The sequence below is a fragment of the Ictidomys tridecemlineatus genome, chromosome Y (genome assembly GCF_052094955.1).
Source record: "Ictidomys tridecemlineatus isolate mIctTri1 chromosome Y, mIctTri1.hap1, whole genome shotgun sequence".
NCBI lineage: Eukaryota > Metazoa > Chordata > Mammalia > Rodentia > Sciuridae > Ictidomys > Ictidomys tridecemlineatus.
This window is the reverse complement of record NC_135494.1, coordinates 5,317,094-5,339,557: the sequence shown is the minus strand read 5'-3', so window position 1 is coordinate 5,339,557 and position 22,464 is coordinate 5,317,094. Positions and strand designations below refer to the sequence as shown.

Sequence of the window (22,464 nt, the reverse complement as noted above, 5' to 3'; positions counted from 1 at the left end):
CCCTTCCTTCCAGAATCCTGTATGCTGACCCCAAATACTTCCTTCACCCAGAATCCTGTTCTCTATTCCTCTTGGAACCCCTTGGTTCTCAGAATCCTCTGGCTCTTAATTGGCCCACAATCCTGTGCTCCGACCTGCAAGTCCTCCTCCTCCCAGTATCTCCTGTTCTTATTTCTCCCACTGACCCCTGGCTTCTCCCAGAATCCTGTTCCTGGATTCTCACAATCCAGTTCTCATTTCTCCCATAATCCCCTGCATCTTCCACAATCCTGTTCGCACCTTCCTCCCAGAACCCTCTGCTTACACCTGCAGTTATTTTTCTCTCCCCCAGAACACAAGTCTGTGTGGGGCTCTTGAGAATACTGGCCAGTCTAGTTTTTTGTTTTTTAATAAAAAAGTTTTTTCCTAGGCACGGTGGCCAACACCTGTAATCCCAGTGGCTGAGAAGGCTGCGGCAGGAGGATCCGGATTTGGAAGTCGGGAGAGCAACTTAAGCAAAGCCCTAAGCAACTTCAACCCTGGCTCAAATACTTTTTAAAAGGGCTGGGGTGTGCTCAGGGGTCAAGTCCCCTGGGTTCAATCCCTGTACCAATAAAAATCACCTTCTATCGGAACAGAATCCTGAAGGGACAGACAATCTGTAGTAACAGGCTGATTTCTGAGCAGCTCATCAAGTGAATAAGATCAATAGGGAAAGTTGGGTCAAAGACGACTTAGGAACCCACAGAGCAGCCACAGTGTGGGGGCACAGACCACACAACCCTGCCCTTGGGGAACATCTGGGGGACACGCCGACACTCAGCCAAGCAGGCAGACACTGCCCCTGCCTTAGCCGTCAGGGCAGCCTCAAGTCCTGGAGGGAATAAAAATGTGGACATGCCACAGAAATAGAACACGGACCCAGGGGACCTGCTGAATGGAAGGCCACCTCTTGCCACCCGCGGGGCCCAGGCTGAGGCAGGAATGCACAGCTGAGACTGAGCAAGTCTCGAACCCTGGCACTAGGGACATCTGGGTCGGCCACTTCTGTGCTGCAGGGATGTTCTGGGCATGGCAGGAGGGTTAACCGCACCTTGGTCTCCACCTACAAGACGCCAGTAGCGCCCTTCCTGAAATCAGCCCTGACCCCAAAGGCTCCCGTCTACCATCTCCCCTCAGAGACAGCAGTCACCCAGTTTGAGAACCAAACTCAAAAGGATGCCGACTACAGGACCAAGAGAAGGGCAGGCCCAGACGTGGTACCCACCCCAGTGGGAGATTCCTTCACGCAACAACAGGTGGAGCGCCTGCCGAGTGCCGGAGCTGCAGGACGGGGAGCCTGGAAGTTCCCTGGGTGCCCCCCACCCACTCCAGTCCCCAGCAACCTGAGGTGCCACTCACAGAGCCATCGGACGCACTGGCGCCCACTTTGTCTCCTCGAGCGTTCCAGCACACCTCGAAGATGCCACCCGTGCCCCGGTAGCTGTGGACGAGACTTCCACTCTGCAAAGGAAAGCAACCGTCACTTGCTAGGCGAGGAGCCCCGCCAACTGGCAGGGGTACAACGGTCACTCCTCCTCACCTGACCCCACTGTCCATCACAAAAATGCCCCACTGTGGAGCGCCGAAAAGGACTTCCCCTCGACACTGGTGGCTGTGGACATGTAACCCTCAGACCACCAACTCTCAAGGATGGGACTGCCCCTGACCCGCAGAGCACCGGCCATGGCTGTCCCCAGCCAGAGACTGGGGTGCGGGGAGCCTAGGTCAGCTGGGGCTGTGGGCCGCACACATGTGCCTCAGGGACTATCCACCGGCTCTTAAAAAAAGTTAAGAAATTCTTATTAAAGACCGATGTGATGTTTTATACCTTTTTTATTTATTTTTATGTGGTGCTGAGGACCAAACCCAGCGCCTTGCACATGCCAGGCGAGTGCTCTACCGCTGAGCCCCAGCCCCTAGTTTCCTCTTCTTAATGGCACTTGGGATGGGATCCAGGGCCTCCTCCCACGTGCCTGGCTAGTGCTCCAACACTCAGCTGTGACCTTGGCCCTTTCCTTGCTGACCCCCTTGCTGGGGGTCATACCAACCTCGTGGTCCGGGTTCTCCCTGTCCTCTACAGCTTTTTCCTTCCCAGTTCCCACCACAAGTGTGTCCCCCCCAACTCCTGTCCAGGTGTCTGGTCACTAGTCAAGGGGTACCACTTGGGTGCCTTCAGGTCTTCCAAGAATCAGGCAGCTATGTAATGACCATCAGTAAGTCTCTTCACAAACATGTCATGAAGTTATTCCCTGGACAAGTAGTTTGAAAGAACAAATGCATGCCCCTCTGGTCCCGGGGTGCTAGCTAAGACCACGGGCTATTAGCTTCTGGTGGGAACCGGACAGCGTTAACTTGACAAGCGCCAGAGAGGTGTGAAGCAGGTGCTGGGGAGACTCAAACCCTCAACACTGGACTGGTTACAGTGGGAGATGTCCCAAGGCTGGGCCAATGGGCTGTCATCAACCAGAGTCTTTAAAGGGTGGTATTACCCCAGGGCCCCCCGTATTTTGTTTTTGTTTCTTGCCCATATTGGTTTGGTCCTACACACATTTACTTATGCACACATAGACACGTGCATATATAGCATCATCAGCCTTCTTATCTGCAGTGCTAGGGACTGCACCCAGGGTCTCATGCATACCAGGTAAGCGCTCCACCACTGAGCCATATCCCAGCCCCTCGATCTCTATGAAATGGCAGCAGAATGTACTTGGAAGAAACCCAGATCCTTGGTTATTTCCAGTGGCTTCAATCACACCACCTTCTCTCCCATTGGAATGGGAATAGAGGGCTCTGGGGGCAGTTCAGGGTACAGCGCTGGCCCACAAGCCTGAAGCCCTGCACTGGATCCCCAGCACAACAAACATACAACGAGCCATCAAGATGAGAATCGAGAGCTCTCCCGATTCTTTTTAGTCCCCTGTGAAAGGACAGCCCAGTATTGACATGGTGCTACCACAGTGACACTGGCAGGGTCCGGGTTGGCTGGTGCCCCTGGGCTGCTGAGATGAAGGGACGCCTCCCACCACCCTCCACCAGGGGGCAGCCTTTCCAGCTTTCCCCAGAGCACTGAAGGTGGCAACTCCTTCTAGAAGGTCTTCCAAGATGACAGGCTCAGAGCTTGGCTCCAAGTCATCGGCCCAGAACTCTGGGGACATCAGAGACGCACACCTCCTGGAGGAAGGGACCTGCTCTAGGCTTCGGGGAGGGGAAGACCCCACACCCTTGGGAGCACAAGGCAGGCAGCACTGGCTGGGTCTGCCTGGGGAGTCCAGCCTTGCTCTCTGCTTTAGGTCGTCCTAACAAGTCACTGCTGCAAGCTCGGGGAAGGTTGGGGCCGCAGGGCCGCGAGATTACCTGAGTATTCCAGATATGGACACACTTGTCAAAGGAGCCACTGGCCAAGTATTTGCCATCAGGACTGAAGGCTACACTGTAGACAGGTTCCTGATGTTTGGTTAGTGTGTGGATACAAACGCCCCGCTCCACATCCCACAGTCGCACCGTAGAATCAAACGAAGCACTGGGAAGAGAAGCACAGAAAGCACAAGCAGGTCAGCAGGCCAGCTTTTCACAGATCTCTGCGACACCTCAGAAGCCTTTCCCTCCAGCCTCTGCCGTGAGCGAACAACAAACCATTTTCTCTTCTGGAATATAAACTCAAGACACTACAGGGAGCTTTATCTTTGGCGCTGTTATAAGGGAAACAAATGGATACTCATTTACTTCCTGTTTTTCTTTTGCATTGCTCAGAGTCAAATCCAGCTCCTGGCCAAGTTGCCCAGGTTGGCCTCCAACTTGCAATCCTCCTGCCTCAGCCTCCCAAATTGCTGGGATTACATGCATAAGTCACAGCAATGTTCTTCTAAGCATTAGGGCTGTGGGTGTAGTTCAGTGGCAGAGCACTTGGCTGGTGTGTAAAGGCCCTGGGTTCCATCCTCAGAACTACAAGAAAACAAACCAAGAGTGGACTGCCACATCCTTGGGGTACAGTGTGCATCAGGATGCAGCGATTCTGTGGCCTGAAGCTCTGCCTTTTGGGAAGGTCACCTTTGTTCCTGATGACCACGCTTTCCCAGTTCTGGTATCTTAGAAAATTCACTGTCAAATGTTGGGGCAGGCAGATCTGGCTGGAGCTGGGGAACCTCTGATCTCCACCCAAAATTCCTGCTGCTAGCAGCTCTGAGTGGGATGCAGCAAACCCAGGTCTAAGCTGAAGGCTTTCAGTTTTGTTATAGTAAAAAAATTTTTGCTAAAGCCAAATTACTGAGGCCTGATACAGACGTGATTCCTGCTACGGGTCTCACAGCTAAAGCAATCAGGCCTCATCTGATTGAGCTGGCCCTTCACATCTGCAAGGGGGTGCAACGGCAGATTCCATCAACCACAGATCAGAAACAACTAGGAAAAAGACTGCCGGTACTGAATACGCCACAGGCCCTCAACAATGCCGTCTAACAATGGCTCATGCACTTAGACAGCATCAGGTATCAAGTGAGCTACAGAGGATGTGAAGTTCTAGACGACGTGCACAGGTTATATGCCAACACATGAGGGATTGAGCACCACACCTGTGATTTCAGTATCCACAGCTCATCCAGGAACCAACCCCTATGGATATCCAGAGAAAACAGTATTATCTCGTTGGCACCTTCAAAATGCAATAGCCTTCTGTCTAGCTGGATGGGCTTCAAAACACTGGGGACACACCAGCAAAATTCTCTTTTTTTGCTCAAGAGTAAATTAAGCCGGGCACAGCGGTGCATGCCTGTAACCCCAGCCACTTAGGAGGCCAAGGCAGGAGGATCACAAGTTCAAAGCCAGCCTCAGCAAAAGCAAGGTGCTAAGCAACTCAGCGAGACCCTGTCTCTAAAGAAAATCGGGCTGGGGATGGGGTTCAGTGGTGGAGTATATCTGGGTTCCATCCCTGGTACCAAAAAAATCAAGAGTGAATTAAGGCTGCATTCCAGAGGGGAGACGGGAGCACGCGGGCTGGACCCTCTTACCTTGCTAACATGATGTTGGAGTTGGGGTTGCTGGTGGCTGGTCCCGTGGGACTCCACTTGATGGTGTAGATCTCTTTGCTGTGAGCCTGGAGATCATGGACGCACGTGTCTTGCTTCATACTCCAGATCTGGAGAGGGCGTGGCCAACGACATGAGCAACGCGTCCCCAACCTGGGGGGGGTCAGCACCTCTCATCCTGGGGGTGCTCCTCTGGCTGCTGGCCCGCGGGATCCCAGCAGGGTGGGGGAGTGGACAAGGACTCAGACAGGTGAAGACCCTCAGCAGAGCCCTTGGCTGACAAATGGGCATTCGCTGCCTTGGTGATGGGGGAAACTTACAGAGGAGGGATCCCCACAAAAACCAACAGAGGAGCGGAATGCGAGACCCTGGGGAACATGGGTCTTGTCCAGGATTGAACGGTCCATCCCGCGAGACGCTGGCCTCACCTTTAATGTCATGTCATCAGAGCAGGACGCTAGCAGCATTCCTGAAGGATCCCACTTGATGGCGTTGACCTCATTCTGCAAGAGGGGAAAGGATTTCAGAAAGAAACGGAAGCCTGTGTGTAGGAAGGGCAGTAAGGCGGCCCTCCACCAGGGGGCGGTGGTGCCCTGCCAGCCTTGCCCTGGCCTGGGGATTTACCCTGCAGGCCCAGGAGGTAAGAACCACTCAGCCTTCCCACGCACACTTCCTTCAGGAAAAAAGTCTCTACTAGGATGAAAGCCAAATGAGGAATTCACATTTAACAAGGAGGGCAGATAAAACCAATAAAACCACAGCTATTTCTGAAGCTGGACTTTGGACACCATTTTCCTATGCGCTTTAAATAGGCGCGGTGGTATGCACCGGCAATCCAGGAGGCTGAGGAAGGAGGATGGCAAATACCAGGACAGCCTTAGCAACTTAGACTAAAATAAAGGTGGGGGGGAGGCACTGGGCAGAGCAGCCTGGGCTCAGTCCCCAGTATCTCTCTCTCTCTCTCTGCCCGGCTAGACAGCAATGCAACCCCAAGGCACAAATCCACACCCACAGGCCACACAGAAGTGCAAGGGAAACGGACCCAGGCTGTCTTGGACAGGAAAACACACGCAGGAGGAACACAATCCTCCCTGGGGCAGCCTGGGCATCCGTCCCTGCTGCAGCTGTGGAGAGGAGCGAGCCCACAGGCAGATCTCTTAGGGCTGCTGAGCACCGACGTCCATCCCCAGCGGAACCCCCCTTCAGTCCTCCAGGGAGAAATGGATTCCTTCCCAGGAGTGGAACTTCCTCCCTCTGCCTCCCAAGTCACAATCCCTGGGAAGCGTCCAGAAGCAGCTCATTCACAGGTCTCGGGGAGGAGCGGTCTCCATCCGTCCGTTCAGCCAGAGCTCGGCTTAGAAGCAGCAATCAAGACCCACTTCTAGAGCCAAGCGGGGCGGCGGAGGCAGAGGCAGGGCCGCTAGAAATCAGACCCCGGGCAGCCCCTTAACAGTGGTGGGCAGAACAGGGCCAGAGAACAGCTCAGCCCAGAAAAACACGGCACAGCCCCAGGGAGACGCTGTCAGGACCGCCGATGCCCAGCTCGGGAAGCCCCTTCTGTGGGAGAGGTGGGTGCCGACCAGGGAAGTGAGCAAGGCTGGGGACGGTGGCACTCGTGTCTCGGGTTACAGCAGCAGCATGATGGCTTTGACCTCCTCCACTGCCCTCTGGGGATGGTGCAGCACTGAATGCCATTCTGGGCACCGGTGACAAAGACGGAGAAGCCTTGGCCCTGGCTTTGATTCTTCAAGTTCTGCAGGAGGTGGACACAGAAGCAAGCAATGCCAGCCACCCCGAGGCCAGGAGCAAGGCTGTGCCCTGGGCACCATGCCCAGCTAGTGCCATGACACTCCCAGTGGGGCCCGGGACTTGCGAGTGACGTCTTGGGAGATGGGAAGGGCTTGTGAGAGGCAGAGGGTCACCGTGGGATGCTCAGTCACAGGTTTTCCAGGAGGACCGGGGCACAGCTGCTTTGAGGACGTACTAGGTACCCCAAGGACAGACCCAGTAGAGCCCTCGAGGCCACGCTAAGGAATCTGGTAAGTCAGCTGTCCATTATCCACAGTTGTTCTCCCATCTTTCCCACCATCTTTGGTTGTCTTATGATTTCTCCACGTCATTTATCATCAATGTGGCACCTGAGGAGCCGTAAGTCCAGGGGTGCAGGTGTGGGCCTCTTGATGCTGGTTCTGCTTGGGGTTTGCCAAACCTTGTGAGTATTGATGTTTTCCATCACAGGAAAGCCCAGTGGGAGCAGCTTCAAGTCAATTTCCTGTTGTCTTTATCTGTTCTTTGGCCAATTTCTATGAGCTCCTTTCCAAGTCACTAACTTTACTCGTGTGACGTCCAATCTGCCATTCAACCCATCTACCAAGATTTCATTTCAAGATATTCATATTTCCTCAGTCCTCAGCAGCTTTGTTCATTCATTCATCTTTTTGCTTTATTGGGGACTCAACCCCTGAGCTACATTCCCAGCCCTTTTTAGTTTATTGAGACAGGGTCTGGCTAAGTTGTTGAGGCTGGCCTTGAACTTGCAATCCTCCTCTTGCCTTAGTCTCCAAAGTTGCTGGGATGAGTTGTGTATCACTGAGCCTGGTTCTCAATTATTTTTTAGTTTGTTCTACTTAGTTATACATGACAGTAGAATGCACGTTGACACACGATACACAAATGGAGTATAACTTCTCCTTCTGGTTGTACTATGATGTGCAATCACTAGCCGCGCACTCATGTGCACACAGGATAACAACATCTGGTTCTACTCCTTCCTACTCACACGCCCCTCCACTCTTCACTCCTCTTGGCCTAATCCAGAAAAACTATTCTTCGTACCCCTGCTCCCGCAAAAACACGGTTCTCCATTCTCAGTGAACACTTCCTGTCTATTCATTTATTATGAGCATCTTTTTCTTTATGCCTTTACATACTCTCCTATTGACTTAACGGCCTTCATTGCAAAATCTGACATCGGGTCACGCGAGGCAGTTTTCCTCCTTCCCTACCCACAACTGGGTTGTAGTGACCACAGCTCCAGTGCAAGGGGTTCTAGACCCACTGGTCTGCCGTGACATCGCCTCCTCCTAGGTGTGAGGCAACACTCCCACTTGGCATCCTGGTGAGCGGGGCTGACCCCGGGAACCCCCACTTACTGTGTGCCCTTGGAAGGTTTTGACTGGGCGGTCGCAGCCGAGCCTGCACACGTGGATGCACATGTCCGTGCTACAGGAGGCAAAGGTAGTGTTGTTCTGCCAGTCCACGTCCAGAGCGGGGGCTGCGGGAGGGAAGAGACGGGATGTGGGTATTAGCTGTGCACGTGGCTAGGGCAGGTTGGAAGAGCCAAAAGCACAGCAGCGACTTCACAAAACCATTCCCAGTGTGAACAGTGTCTTTCCTGCAAGGACCTTAAAGTCGTTCTCAATTTGCAGGGAGAAGGTTCCTCTGGAAAAGTCCCAAGACCCTGGCTGTGCCCGGGGCAGGCAGCGTCCCGGGCATGAGTGGAAGGGTACTTGCTATGGAAACTGCATCTCCTGGGCCTCCAACTTGCTGGCTTCCAGCAGGGCGACTGTGTGGGGCTACACTGATTTGTGTTCACACAGGGAGGAGATAAAGGACAGGAGAAAGCCTGCTATCCTGTCCTTTGTTCAAAGTGCTTCAATTAGAAAAGTGTGCGATGCATTCATCACGCCACTGATTGGTTTTTGGGGGGGGGGTCGGGGGGCAGGAGGGTACTGGGGATTGAACCCAGAGGCACTTAACTGCCGACCCACATCCTCAGCCCTTTTTAGTTTTTATTCTGTGACGGTCTTGCGAAGGGGCCTAGGGGCTCATCAAGCTGCCGAGGCTGGCCATGAGCTTGGGCCTCCTGCCTCAGCCTCCCAAGCCGTTGGGACTACAGGTGTGGACACTGCACCTGGCTTGACTGGCGCTTAACTGGAGCCAACAGCAGTCCCTTGGGACATGGACGAGGACTTGTGAAGAGCACCCTCCTTCACTCCTGGGTCCCTCGCACATGAAAGTGGCTCCGGCAGCAGCTCTGCTCTGCTGAGGGCTTAGAGGATGGCGACCGTCTTCACGGTACTTCCTCCTCGCCTCCGCCCGGGAGGCACAGCAAGACCAGGCAGGAACCAGGCTGCCAACATCCCAGCCAGCAGGCTCTGAACCCTGTTCTGCCCCCGACTGCCACGGCCCGGGTCTCAGATGCAACTGTGCACGTTAGTGCAGGGCCTCGGGTGAGCACGAACGAGGGGAGGCACCGAGTGACTGGCCAAGCCGGGAGGAGATGTGGATGGTACAGCACGGTCGTCAGCACCATCCCGTTTCCAAGGCAGTGTGGCTTTAATTCTCCCAAGTCCTTGGAGAGAGGTCTGGGTATGGCTCTCTCCCCGCCTCCCCTTGGGTACCCCTGGCTCAAGTGGTCACTCCTCACTCCAGGTGGCTGCTGGCCTCCTAGGTTCCTGCCTCCAGTGGAGGTACCAGCCCATCGGGGTACCTCCTAAGAGTCCTTCACACACCAGTGACAGGGATGGAGAAGTGGGGGAAAAATGGCCACGGGAGGAGCAGCAACGGACAAGGTAGCTCCTCATGGGATCTTCTCTACTACTGAGGGGCCTTAGCAAGCCGGGTGTGGTGGTGCACGCCTGTCATCCCAGCAGCTCGGGAGGCTGAGGCAGGAGGATCACGAGTTCAAAGCCAGCCTCAGTAACTTAGTGAGGCTCTCAGCAATTAAGTGAGACCCCGTCTCTAAATATAAAAAGGGCTGGGGATGGGGCTCAGCAGTCCAGTGCTTCTGTTCAGACCCTGCTACCAAAAAAAAAAAAAAGGCTTGGCCTTGACAGTTTTCCCGTTTCTCCTTTTTTTGGTACACGGTGCTGGGGATGGAACCCAGGGCCCTGCACAGGCTAGGCAGTCACTGCCACTCAGCCACATTCCCAGCCCTTCTGCCTTCTAGAGGGGTCACAAGGCCTGTCAGTAAGATGACCGCTAGGACCGTGTTCACAGCTCCTTACCCAAGGGGACTTCAGGGAGGTGAGCTGGGCCTGTCACACAGAACCCACAGACAGGGTCTCGTGCATCAATCCCCAAGTTCTCACTTCTTCCAGGGGGTCACCAGAAGTCACTAGGTGGCCCCCCCCCCAAACAATACCTGGGATGGAACCTGGGATGCTCCACCACTGAGCTCCATCCCAGCCTTTTTATTGTGAGACAGGGTCTTGCTAAGGGGCTGGGAGTCCAGGCGTGGCCCACAGCACCTGGCTTTATTTTTTATTCCATTGTAGCAGAGTTCTAGAGCTTCACTATGTTGTATTTCCAGCGGAAATTAGTTTTGGTGGAAAGACAGGAAGGAATGAAGGTTTTTTTTTTTAAAAAAAAGGACTTCAGATTAGCTCAGCTTCACTTAGGGACCAATGTGTGCTTTGGTGACATTTTGAAAGGTCGCTTATAGAAGAGAAGCAATTGTAAGAAGAGGTGAGCTTATTCCAGAGAGAGATGCCCAAGGCGGCACCAACAGACATTCTCCACTCTGAGAGCCTGGCCTGCTGGAGGCCACTTGGGTCACCGTCTTCTTACTTCAAGCCAGGCAGTCCTGTCCTCCACCCCCCTGGGGGACGGCTCCCTGCCAGGGGGAAGAGAGCCCACCTCCATGGAGTGGTGTGGGCAGGGAGGTGGGCAGGTGTGCTTGGTGGTCAGGAGGGCCCACCATGGAGCCACCAGGGGCCCCAGGATGCCCCTGCAGAGGGGGTGGGGCAGGGGCACTCTGCAAGGGCACCTGGAGCAGGCCCCGCCCACCTGCTTCCCTGAACACTTGGAAGTTTCGTGCTACAAAGCAGAGGCCCAACTTGAAGCCGGGCACGTGGAGGAAACAAGAGGGAGAGTCTGCTGGAGGCTCGCGGGCAGCCGTCACCCGTGTATCAAGGCGGCACCTCATCCTACGTGCACTGCTTGGGAGGAGAGTCCGGCTGCCTCTGGTGTGGACAGGCCCGTTCCTGCTCTTGTTTACAACATCACGAATTCCTGGGGCAGCCTCTGCATCCCCCCAGCATCAGGAACCAGCAAACCTACCCGAGTGGAAGGGGAACTGCTGCTTGGCTTCTCCCGTGTGGGCGTCCCAGATGATGGTTGTCTGTGCTCCGCAAACAAAGAAAAGAGTCAGTGACCAGCCTCCTCCCAACCATTTCTCTAGGAAAAGGGACCGGGTGAGAAAGCATAACCAGCCATGGTCCCTCTAAATCAGCAGTGTCCGATAGAGAAGGCGAGTTGCAAGGTTATCGTGACTCACCAGTAACATTACCAAAAGAAATTAGTGAAATGTTTTAATATGTGATCAGGAAAAAAAAAAAACACTAATGAGATATCCAGCATTCTGTTTTCCCATCCTAAGCCTGACACTGTGGGTGTTTTACACAACATCTTTGTATGTGGTGCTGAGGATTGAACCCGGGATGCACGCATGCCAGGCGAGCGCGCTACCGCTTGAGCCACATCCCCAGCCCAGCAATTTTCAACTTAATTTGAAAATTTAAAGACTTAGCTTTGAGAACTAGTTGTATCTTGTGTGCACTGTAAAGGGAAATCTCAGAACACTCAGTTTCTTTTTATTTTATTTCATTGGCACCAGGGATTGAACCCAGAGGTCTGAGCCACAATCCCCAGCCCTTTTTAATATTTTATGTAGAGACAGTGAGGCCCTGAGTAACCCAGTGAGATCCTAAGTTGCTGAGGCTGGCTTTAAACTCGCGTTCCTCCTGAGCCCCTAGACTGTAGGTGTGTGCCAGCGCGCCCGGCAACAGTAAGCTTCTTTATAACTTGTACTCCTTGGTTTGGGGTCAGCTTGACCAACTTGTGTGTGTGTGTACCTTTTTTTGTACTGAGAAGTGAACCGAGGGGCACTTAACCACTGCACCATACACCCCGCCCCCCTTTTTTATTTTGAGGCAGGTTCATCTTGCCGAGGCTGGCTTCAAATTTAAAATCCTCCTGTCTTGGCAGACCAAGCAGCTGGGATCATGAGCGTGTCCCACTGTGTTAATATTTGTGTATTTGTCTGTGTGTTGTGGTATAATTCCCTTTGATTTATCCATGTACAATCAAATCTGGCACTGCACAGAATATATAAACTCTTTCATCATTCTAGGATACAGTTTCACATGAGATATCATAACTGGATTGTTAATACTTACGTTTAATATATATTGGACAAAAGAAAACATCACCTACACAAGGATTTTTAAGTAAAAAAACATCGTAAGTTTTTCAAAATTTCTGAAATATAATTTAACTACTTTCTGTTAAGCACAAACTGAAGATCATTAATACCAGTAATACCACCCCCCTCGGTGGGTTTTATTGCCAAGAGCACCGATATCCTTATTCCTGCCACGGTTAACTAGGTCATCATGACAGATTACGGACCCAAAGACTAAACTAATTCCAACTATGCATTTCCAATGACTGTGTAGTTCATCACAAATATTTGGAATTCTAAGAAAGTCAAAGGGCAGTAGTTACTGGTGATCCAGGGCCTGGGTTCCCATGTCCCCTAGACCCCACAGCAGCTGTGCATACCTAGGATAATTCATGAACCTCTCTGGCCAGCTCCTGCTCTGTACAAGGGGGAGGACAGCACTAGTGTCTGCCTCCTATCTCGGGAGCCCTGGGTGGGCTAACACATGTAGTGTAACACGTCAGATAAATGGTTGTCATTTCCATGAATTACTTTAATAATCTGGCCAGCAATTCCCAGTGGAACCAAGCGTTCTGTGTGCAAATCACTTGACCACCTCTAACAAATGGGTGTGGTTGTGTACCCATAAAACTATTTATAGAACAGCCACAGGGCCCGATTGGGGTGTTGACTGCAGTTTGCCCAGCCCAGATACCATGTCTCCAAGAATGTGGTCATGTGTGGAGGTCGACTATTATATTGGCTACAGGTTCCTATGATGGCTTTGCAAGACTATGGATGGAAGATGCTAAGTCCTGCGTCTGGTATTTTATATGCAGTTTTAGAACTGGAATGAACACAGAGTAACATAGCAAAGCTTCCAAATTATCCTGCAATCATTACAGAAATCCAAGCCTGTGGGAGACCAAATGGCTACAGAATTCAAGAAAGGCCTCTACGCGTGTGTAAAACACCAGTGGATAGATTCCCCACCCACCCAACGCCCGTTTTTGGTATTTCTTTTCCAAAGCCATGATTTATACAATGCATCAGACTTTGGCAGCCAGGAAGCCTGTGTCCTATGCTCTTTTCCCTCAGAGATGGCTCCTAGGCACCTGAATCTAATGCCATCACCTCCCCGTCACAGTGCTGCCTCAGGGACACAGTACTGAATTCCAAACTGGCTCCAGGAGCCATGGGGGGGTCCCCCCACACGCTCGTGCTGGGTCTCGGGTTACCCTGTCGATCACTGGACGGCCCAGAGGGGAAAAGCTCTTAGCCAAAGGCCCCGGGAGCAGACGTGTTAGGAATTAACAGTCAGATCAAACCCACAAAAACAATCGGCACCTCTAAGTCCTTCAATAAGCCCAAGAACTCAAAAGCCACAAGATTAAAAATGAGTGTGCATCGTTGCTGGGTGCGGTGGCGCATGCCGATAATTCCAGTGGCTCAGGAGGCTGAGGCAGGAGGATCTCAAGTTCAAACCAGCCTCAGCAAAAGTGAGGTGCTGAGCAACTCAGTGGGACCCTGTCTCTAAACACAAAATAGGGCCGGAGATGGGGCTCGGTGGGCAAGTCCTCAAGTTCAATTCCTGGTACCAAAGAGAGCAAGTCTGCATTTCCAGGTGGAAGGGATGGAGGGCTTGGGGTTGGTACTCACTTTGTCCACACCAGCACTCAGAATATAGTTCCCCTTTTTGTTCCACTTCAAGGCAAAGATGGGGCCTTTGTGCTGCCCTAAGGTGCTGGCCAGGTTACCTGTCGGGTAGGAAAGACGAACACGATGACGTAAGGTCCCCATGGTCACACCGGGAAGCACCTTCCGCTGGCCCTGTCGCGAGGGACGCAGGACTCACCATCTTCCGTCCATATTCTTGCAAAGCCGTCATAGGAACCTGTAGCCAATAGTGTCCCATCGCTCTGGGGGCAGAAAGAGATCCACAAGAACACTTGGCATCTCCCCAGGGGACGTCCCCGGGCCCCTAGGCCTGCCTTCCCACCACAGGGCTCCTGGCCCACCCAGCTCGCTGCTGGCCCCACGCAGCCTCTTCACCAGCTCTGGGAAGGGAGGACCCTAGGCTAGCACCCAGGGGACCCCCAAGAGACTGCCCGCCTGTGTGCACAGGCTGCCCCGCGGCTGGCGGACGATGCTTACGTTCCAGTCCAGCGAGGTCACATCCTTGTTGCTTGGGACGTCGTGTCCCCCTTCCCGAATACAGTGCCTCAGCACCAACTGTGTGGAGCCCCCGTTGCTGTTCTCATTGAGGTTCCATATCCTGGCCGTCGAGTCTCCGGATCTGCAGGACAAAACCAAAACACAGGAGTGTTGGGCCCGTGGCTGGACGGGAGGGAGGCTCACGGGACCCACTCTCTGGCCGGGTCAGCCACACACGGCAGGTGGTCTTCTGCGTGCAGTTCTTCGTACCCCTCTCGGCTTCCCTCCTCACCATCTCTGCATGCACTGGTTTTAGATGTCTTTGTACGGCTTCCCACCCCACAGGTAAAAAGGGTCTGGCATGATGGCTACTCCACAGAACAAGACCCACACAGAGGCGGGGCCCAGAGAGGCCCATTGCTTGGTCTGCACACAGCAGGAAGATGTTCCAACCCTAAGGCAGGACACTGGAGATGAGCAATGACCTGGGACCTCTGTCCCGGAGCACCCTCATCCTGAAAGCCTTACCCAGAAGCTAGGAGATCGCTGACCGGATTCCAGGCACAAATGAACACCTCAGACTCATGGCCCCGAAGGACTGTGGCTTTGTTGGGTGGAATTTCAACATCCCCATCTATTTCCATTGGTTTCGAATGGTTATCTGCCAAGAAGCACAGAAAGACACGCGGCTTAGCAAGATACAAAAGAGGTGTGTTCTCAGAAACACTTTGCTTTTACATATTAAGGCAGTACCAATCTGAGGATTATCACTAACTTGTGGCTTTTACATGGCTTAAAAAGTATTTCACGTTTCTTTCTAGTTTGATGGTGCTGTGGTTCATGTGCTAGAAGCTTAGTGCCCAGGTGGGGAGATAAGCAATGGAGGAAACTCTAAGCACGCACCTCTGTCCGGCCATGTGATCTCTCCCCCTCACATGTGCATCCCACCACACCATCCACCGTGATGTGTTGGCACCACATTGTTTGGACAGTTAGCTTCTAATACTATGAGCTGAATACATGTCTTTTCTTCAATAAAGCATTCAGCCTCAGGTATTTTGTAATAGCAACAGAAAACAGTCTTCAAATTTGAACAAAGGATAAAGACAGCTATTTATAACTGAAGCCCTCAACCATGGCCCATGGGCCAAATCTAAGCCACTGCCACCAATTTTTATAAACAAAGTGTGACCAGAACAATCACATTCATGTTTGTGCACTGCCTGTGGCTACCCTTTCAAGCTGAATTCCCCTAAGAATTTACATGTTTAGGTCCTAACCTACAGTACCTTATGAGGTGATTATATTTATACATAGGGACTTCAAAAAGATGGTTACAAGACAACAACAGAGCAGTGTGATCATCAACCAACCAGCAATAGTTACAGCTGGCTGTACAATGGGGTCAAGAACTGAGCACCTTTTTGTAAAGGTATTTGGAAAACCCCAGAAATAAGAGGATTCCTTTCCTCTTCAGTGTTAGGTTAAACTAAGAGTGTACTGCTTCTATTTCAACATGTAAAAAGAAGAGAATGCCCGGCCTGCGCAGACCGAGACCCCTCATACAAAGTTCTCAAGTCCTGCTGGAGCAACACAGCGCTGTTAAGCGCCGACACTTCTTTTATGCTTCAGCAGACAAGGAAAACGTTTTCCACCTTTGGAGAGCATTTCCCCAGTCCCCACTCTTGATGGCAACAGGAGCGCTGGCGGCCTCGGCAGCCATGCAAGGCGGGGGGACTTGAAGCTCCCGGGAGGCGCGGAAGCCCGGCTTTGCACTTGGGAAAACACGCCCTTGGAAAGCCCCCACCTCAGCAGCCTGGTGTGGGGATTGTGGGTGAGGTGTGGGGTCTGGGAAGTGGACCGAGGTGGCGATGTTGTGGAATTCCAATCTGCACAATGAGCCAGACCCAGAGCGGCCAGCCAGGATGACTATGTGCAGACCTGGCCTATACAGAGCACAGAGCGCCTGCTCCTGGGCCCACAGTGGGCAGCCAGCCTCCAGAGGTGCAGGCCAGGGGTGGCAGACCAACCAGTCAGCAGCACACCTTGGGGCAGGTGGTCAGCAGAGCATCTTGTAGCTGGACACTGTCTCCACACACCAGGCTCTCACCATGGGTCCCAGGACAGGGGCCTGCCTCCTCTCTGGCCTAGTTTTAAATAACTTCAGACGCAGTGGTCAGTCATCTTGATGGTGATAATAAGCCAGGCTAATGCTGCTGCTAAAAGTCCCCGAGAGGCCCATTTGCTGAAGGCTTGTGGCACTATGGGAGGCGGGGGACAACCAGACTTGTGGTACCAAAGTTAGGTCACTGGAGATGTCACCCTGAAAGAACTGGCGGGCCCCCCCTGTCCCTGTTCCTCTGCCTCCTGGCTGGCGATATAAGTGGTTTGCTTTGCCACATGCTCCTGCCCTGGCCAGAGGCCTAAAGCAACGGAGCTGCCCGATCTTGAACTGGAACCACCAGCACTGTGAGCCAAAATAAACCCTTCCACTTTATGAGCTGCTCACCACAGGTATTTCATTATAGTAACAGAGCCCCGCAAGAGAACCGTGTCAGAAAGTGGCCGTTTCTCTCTCAAACTGCAGGACAGAGAATTTTGGGGGTCAGAGTCAAGTCTAACTTCAGATCGGCCCACAGTGTCCACTGCAGGGGTGGAGTGGAGGGGCTGCCTTACTGCGAGACAAGAGCTGGCTGTGGATGCCAGGGAGGGCACGGGACTCGGGGGACAGACAGACATACCCATGCCTTCCAGGCTTGGGAATAACACGGATACCACTTTATAGTTTCTAAAGATTTAAAAGAAACGGGTGCAGTTTAAACACTTGAAAAATTTCTTCCTTGGAAAACGATGATTTCCCAAAGTTTACTAACTATAAATGCTTTTCGGTGACATAAGATGACAAAAACAACTACATCTGTGGTTCCTGCTCCTGAAAACTTGAGGGTCCTCCCCCACTGCAGTGACAGCGACTCTTCTGTACAAGCCAGATATTTTCTCATTTGTCTCTGTTCCGCAATTTGGGGCCTTATGAACAGTGATCATGTAGGATGTGACTGGGGGGTCTTTATCTTGTGTTGGGCGATGGCCTTTGTGCCACCTGACTGTAACCTGTGGATGGTAAATAGCCACAGGGCATGGCCATGGGTTGAAGCCTCAGAGGCCATTAGGCAGCTCTCTGCTGCAATGGGACTATGGGATCAGACGCCAGTGTCACATTCTCCTTCACCCTCCAGCTGCATGAAGGAAACCGGTTTCTAACTAAGGAAGCACACACACACTACACACATACACAGGCACACGCTCAGCCACACCACATATGCACCTATACACACAAACATGCACATGCATGTGAACTCAGACCCCCAAGCAGAGCCTCTGGAGTTTACAACATCTCTGGTTTATCTGCTCAACATTCCTGAGCAATTGCCTAACACGACTAACCTCAAGGGGCAGACCCAATAAGATGACTCCCCACGCCTGGGCGGGGTGCCCGAGAAGTCACGGTGGGCTCAACTCTCATCCCACTGTTTGGCCTAAAGCCTGCACAGTGCGAGGCTCGAGCTGGACCAAAGGCCTCCGGGAACCAGCACCTTTGCTCTTGTTGGACGGGACTCATACTGGACGTGGCCTGGATAGGCTTGGGTTCTCAGAAGAGCAAGATCCCCTACAACTGAGGATCCTGCCGCCAAGATGAATCTGGATGAGAAAGGCGCAGGCCGACCTCCCAAGGCCCCGCGAGGCGGTCCTGGCGCAGGGGGCCCCACGTGCTGGGAGCCCGCTGCCCCACACTTACTTATGGCGTGCGCGCCGCCGTTCTCCTCCCCGTTCACCGTGGCCTCTCCGTTCTTTGGTGGGTTTTGCTGGGAAACGGCTGCGGGGGCTGGGGTGGCTGCGGTGGTGGTGGCGGTGGCTGCAGCCGTGGCCGTGGCCGTGGCGGCGGCTGCAGCGGCTGCAGCGGCGGCGTTGGCCTGCTGCTGCTGCGCGAGCTTCTCCCGGAACGCCTGCTGCCGCGTCTGCACCACGTCGGGCATCACGGCGTCGATCAGGGACAGGGACTCTATGGGGCGGCCGTCGAACACCGTGCCATCCTGCGGAAGCAAGCTGGTCAGCTCCCGCGCAGGAGGACGCAGGGTCCGGGGCGCAGCGGGCACCCGCGGGCGCGGGCTGCAGGGACTCTGTGCAGGGGCGGCCCGTCCTGGAGACCCAGCTGCAGTGCTCATCCCGAGTGGCAGCAGTGACATCCGTAAGCAGCGAGCCACATCTGGGCATTAAGGACACTGCCCAGAACCACTTGATCCCGTGACATTTTGCATCCTGGGGGACATTTCTCCACGTCTGGAGCCACCAGGTGAAGGGAGGGGGTGGGGTGGAGAGGTGTCGCACTGCCCTCGGGTGGGTGGAGGCAGGAACGCAGCCCCACGTCCTCTATAGCACACAGAGGGTTTTCCCAAGAGACCCCGGCCCCCAGCGCAGAATCTTGAGGCTGAGAATCCACCCCCGTGCTAAGGGCTGCTGGAAAGTCTGTGAATAACCAGCCACTTACGTGGGAGGGGGAGCTCTTTGGTAGCATTAAGCACAATTTAGAAATGAGTACTGCCATTCAGCATTTGATTACCGGTGCATTTGTCCACTTGATTTAATAAAAGAAGCACTTGGGGCTATTTGGGATGACTTTCTGGGTTCAAAGGACAGCCACGATGGAGCCATGATATAACCCACCACAAAAATGGCTTGGTTCTGAGTCACATTTTTTTCGATCGCTGTTTGATTCTCTGGTTTGTATCAACCATGAAAAATTTCTAAACACACTTCAAAATATGGGAGGAAGTTCATTCGGATATTTGAGTTGCATGAAATGCAACATGCCTCCACGCTGTGTCTGCCGAGTGCTGAACTTGAATGACCTCAGAAATGAGGAGGAATTGAGGCCTATCAGCCCACCGGATTTCTGATGACGACGCACTATTTGAAATCACAGAAACTACAGGAAACCATGTACACCGCCTCCCCAGCCCCCTGCCCCCTGGACTGTAGCCGTGGAAGCAATGGCCGAGGCCGAGCGGTCCTGATGCTCCCAGGTGACCTTCCTCCTTCATGCAGTCCCACCCCAAATGGCCGGCCAAGGTGCCAGATGATCACTGCCCGCAGTCATGAAAAACAGCTCCTCATCTACATTCTAAAGCACAGTGTCGCATTTTCTTAAATGACTGGAAACTGCTGCCAAGTGAGATCTTTCATCGACCTCTAGACACCCTGGCGTTGGGTGGCTGAGACACCACGGAGGGATTTTGGCCTTGAGAGCCACAGAAACGGGCAGGCAGAGGAAAATCAGATTGTACATCCCCCGATCTGAGAGCTCATGGGGGACCAGGGGGTCACGTGCTCATCTCCCCAGGATGGCTGGTTCTACAGACACAGACCAGGTGACCAGGTGGGGCCCGAAAGAGTCAGGCAGACCACTCCCATGCATGCAATGTTAAGGAAAGGAGGGGGACACTACCAAGGAAGGAGGAGCAAGAGACAGGCAGACTGGGAGGTTTCCAAGACACAGGCTGGTGGAAAATGGCCGACGAATTCATGAGACAGAAAAGAAGATACATTATTTTTGAAATAAAGTTGAATAAAATGCTCTGAATAAGAAAGGCATAAGGGTCAGACTAGTGTCAGAGAAAACGGGAGGGAGGGAGCCCTGGAAGGCTGGGTGTGCTGGGCAGGACAGAGCAGGGTAGGCTGTGGCCAGATCTCTGAGAAGGGTGGAGTTCAGTAAGGGTGGGATCCAGGTGAAGATGGCCAGAGGTTTCCACAGATGTCAGGAAGCCAAGAGAATCTTCTCTAGAGAATGTCGAGTACAGAGGCGGGCGCGGAAGCCCCTTAGAACCTGAACGACCACTCCTCCAATGTGCTCTAAAACTGGCACCAACTATCTCAATCTGAAAGGCTCCAGGGGACACAAGCGAATTGGTAGGATTCAGTTCACTGCTCCATCCTCAGCCTCCGAGTATGATCATAAAAATCATCCCGACACCCTCTCCCTGGAGGATCACCCTCTCTCCTCCTGACGCTCCTTCCGGTCATGCCTGCGATTCTGCATATTCACATGGAAAACACAGATCCCCCTAAAAGGGGCAGCGAGGGCTGCCTTAGCCCACCCCGAGACGGCCCAGGAAGCCCGGACTCCGTCCTGCATCCTGCTCATGCCCATCTAGATGCAGGGCTCTGCGGGCCAGCGGTGGGGCAGGCCCCGGGGTGTGCCTACCTCGTTGATGCTGATCTCGGCCTCCACATACTGCAGTCCCTTCTGCAGGATGGAGATGAGGGCAGCCGGCGGCACCAGGGTCCCGTTGATGTTGGACTGGCTGATGTGGCTCTCGATCCCGAACGTGAAGGCCGAGTGGGAAAAACCTGCCGAGGAGGAAGCCAAGCGGGTGGAGGTGAGAGGAGTGGGAGGGAGGGAGGGAGGGAGGGAGAGGTGCAGCCTCCGAGATGGGCATGACGCCTCACCTGCTGGGAGGGGGGAACATGAGGCCAAGGCCACCCCGCGTACGGGTGGGCGCGAGGTGGGAAATGCCCTCAGCAGTACAGCCTTCCCAGCCCACAGACGTGCCTTGACTAACGTGGGGCGACGCCCCGATTAACCCCTGGGAAGCTGGAAATGCACAGAGCAGCCCGGACCCGCTGGCACCAGAGCTTCGCCTGGCCAACCGAAAGGGCGTTCAGAACCTTCATCACCCGGCGGCTGGGCAGGACCATTAGGACAAAGCCTGCTCTACAACCAAGCGCTGAAGTCTCTCCCGGACCTGCACAGATGGTGCTGCAGTTTAGGCTGGGTGTCCTCCAAGGCCCCTGCGTTGAAGGCTTCATCCCTGCCCAGGGTGCTAACAGGTGGTAGTGGAACCTTTAACAGGTAGGGCCTCCTGGGAGGAAGTTGGCTTGCTGGGGGTGAGGCCTTGGAGGGGATATTGGGACCCCAGCCCTCTCCCGTCTGTCTCCTGGCTGCGGTGAGGTGAATGGTTCCTTCCTCCCTAGGCTCCCACCATAGGTCCAGAGGCACCAGGGCCAAGCAGCCATGGACCAAAAGCCTGAATCCATGAGTCAAAGCAAACCTTTCCTCCTTCTAAGCCAATTATCTCAGGCATTTTGTCACAGTAATGGGAAGCTAACACTGATGGGCATCTTGTACATTATGGGATCTAAAGACACAAAGCACAGTATCCAAGAAATGCTGACAATACAGCATACTGTGCGGAAATGGGCTTTCATCTCATGACCATGTGGGTGACAGGGAGCTACAGCTCTGCGGCTGCTATCTAGAGAGGGTGTGTGCCCTTCTATAGCTTGCCTGGGGAAAGACCCAAATTCAAAATCTCAAGTAAGGTTTCCACTGAATTCCTATTGCCTTTGCACCACTGTGAAGCTGAAAAACCCTAAGTTGAAACATCTGTAAGTTGCTACCAACTATATTAAGAGGCAGAACACAGCACGGTTTGCCTGAGTGCCCTGGCTGCATGTCTCTGTTACAGAAATTCAACCTCAGGCTTCCACTGACTCCTGGTTTGAACTGCTCTTTGCCATAGCTCAGTGCCAATCTGTGCCCCAGCTGCAGGGCACATGAGCCGTCCCTCGGCCCAAGCAGAGGGCAGCCGGTGCCTGGCTCAGAACACTCACAGGCAGGCGGGGACAGAGAACCACACAAACACCCCAGGGAAAGAGGCGCTCAGGCCAGCGGGTATGGCATCCAGCGGTTCTCCGGAAGCCGGGGATTCTCCCTTTTCTATTTTTGTTTTATTGGCGCATTGCAATTACGCATAACCTGGGACTCGTCCATGTACTTAACGGTTTGATCCGTCTCATTCCCCAGCACCTCAAACATGCCAGGCACGTGCTCTACCGCCGAGCGACACCAGCCCTTTCCCGATTTCCTCTCCTCGTCTCCAAACGCCAGCTGCCAATAAACAAAATGCTTGAAAAATTCCAGACGTTTTCAGATAAGCTTTGGGTTGCATGATGGTACTTGAAAGACGATGTTAGAAAACACAAAGGAAAGGGCTCTGCAGGGGGGAGGGCATGTGAGCCTGGGGGACTGAGGGGTCAGGAGCC

General features: G+C 53.5%; 1 protein-coding gene across 6 annotated transcripts in view; it reads right to left on the bottom strand.

Annotated features, from left to right (window-relative positions):
* LOC120890333 (F-box-like/WD repeat-containing protein TBL1X) overlaps positions 1-22,464 on the bottom strand; it is a 175,925-nt gene that overhangs the window by 8,048 nt on the left and 145,413 nt on the right. For 5 of the 6 annotated variants that reach the window (XM_078035378.1, XM_078035376.1, XM_078035377.1 and 2 more), the window contains 12 exons: positions 20,624-20,769; positions 18,161-18,455; positions 14,893-15,025; positions 14,365-14,506; positions 14,066-14,129; positions 13,870-13,967; positions 11,109-11,169; positions 8,198-8,319; positions 5,474-5,548; positions 5,028-5,155; positions 3,379-3,544; positions 1,381-1,482 (listed from right to left, as the gene is read on the bottom strand). In XM_078035378.1, the coding sequence (XP_077891504.1) occupies positions 1,381-1,482; positions 3,379-3,544; positions 5,028-5,155; positions 5,474-5,548; positions 8,198-8,319; positions 11,109-11,169; positions 13,870-13,967; positions 14,066-14,129; positions 14,365-14,506; positions 14,893-15,025; positions 18,161-18,455; positions 20,624-20,769 (1,532 nt within the window). Of the gene's footprint in view, positions 1-1,380; positions 1,483-3,378; positions 3,545-5,027; positions 5,156-5,473; positions 5,549-6,349; positions 6,799-8,197; positions 8,320-11,108; positions 11,170-13,869; positions 13,968-14,065; positions 14,130-14,364; positions 14,507-14,892; positions 15,026-18,160; positions 18,456-20,623; positions 20,770-22,464 lie in introns of those variants that run through there. The other variant, XM_078035380.1, reaches the window with a different exon arrangement.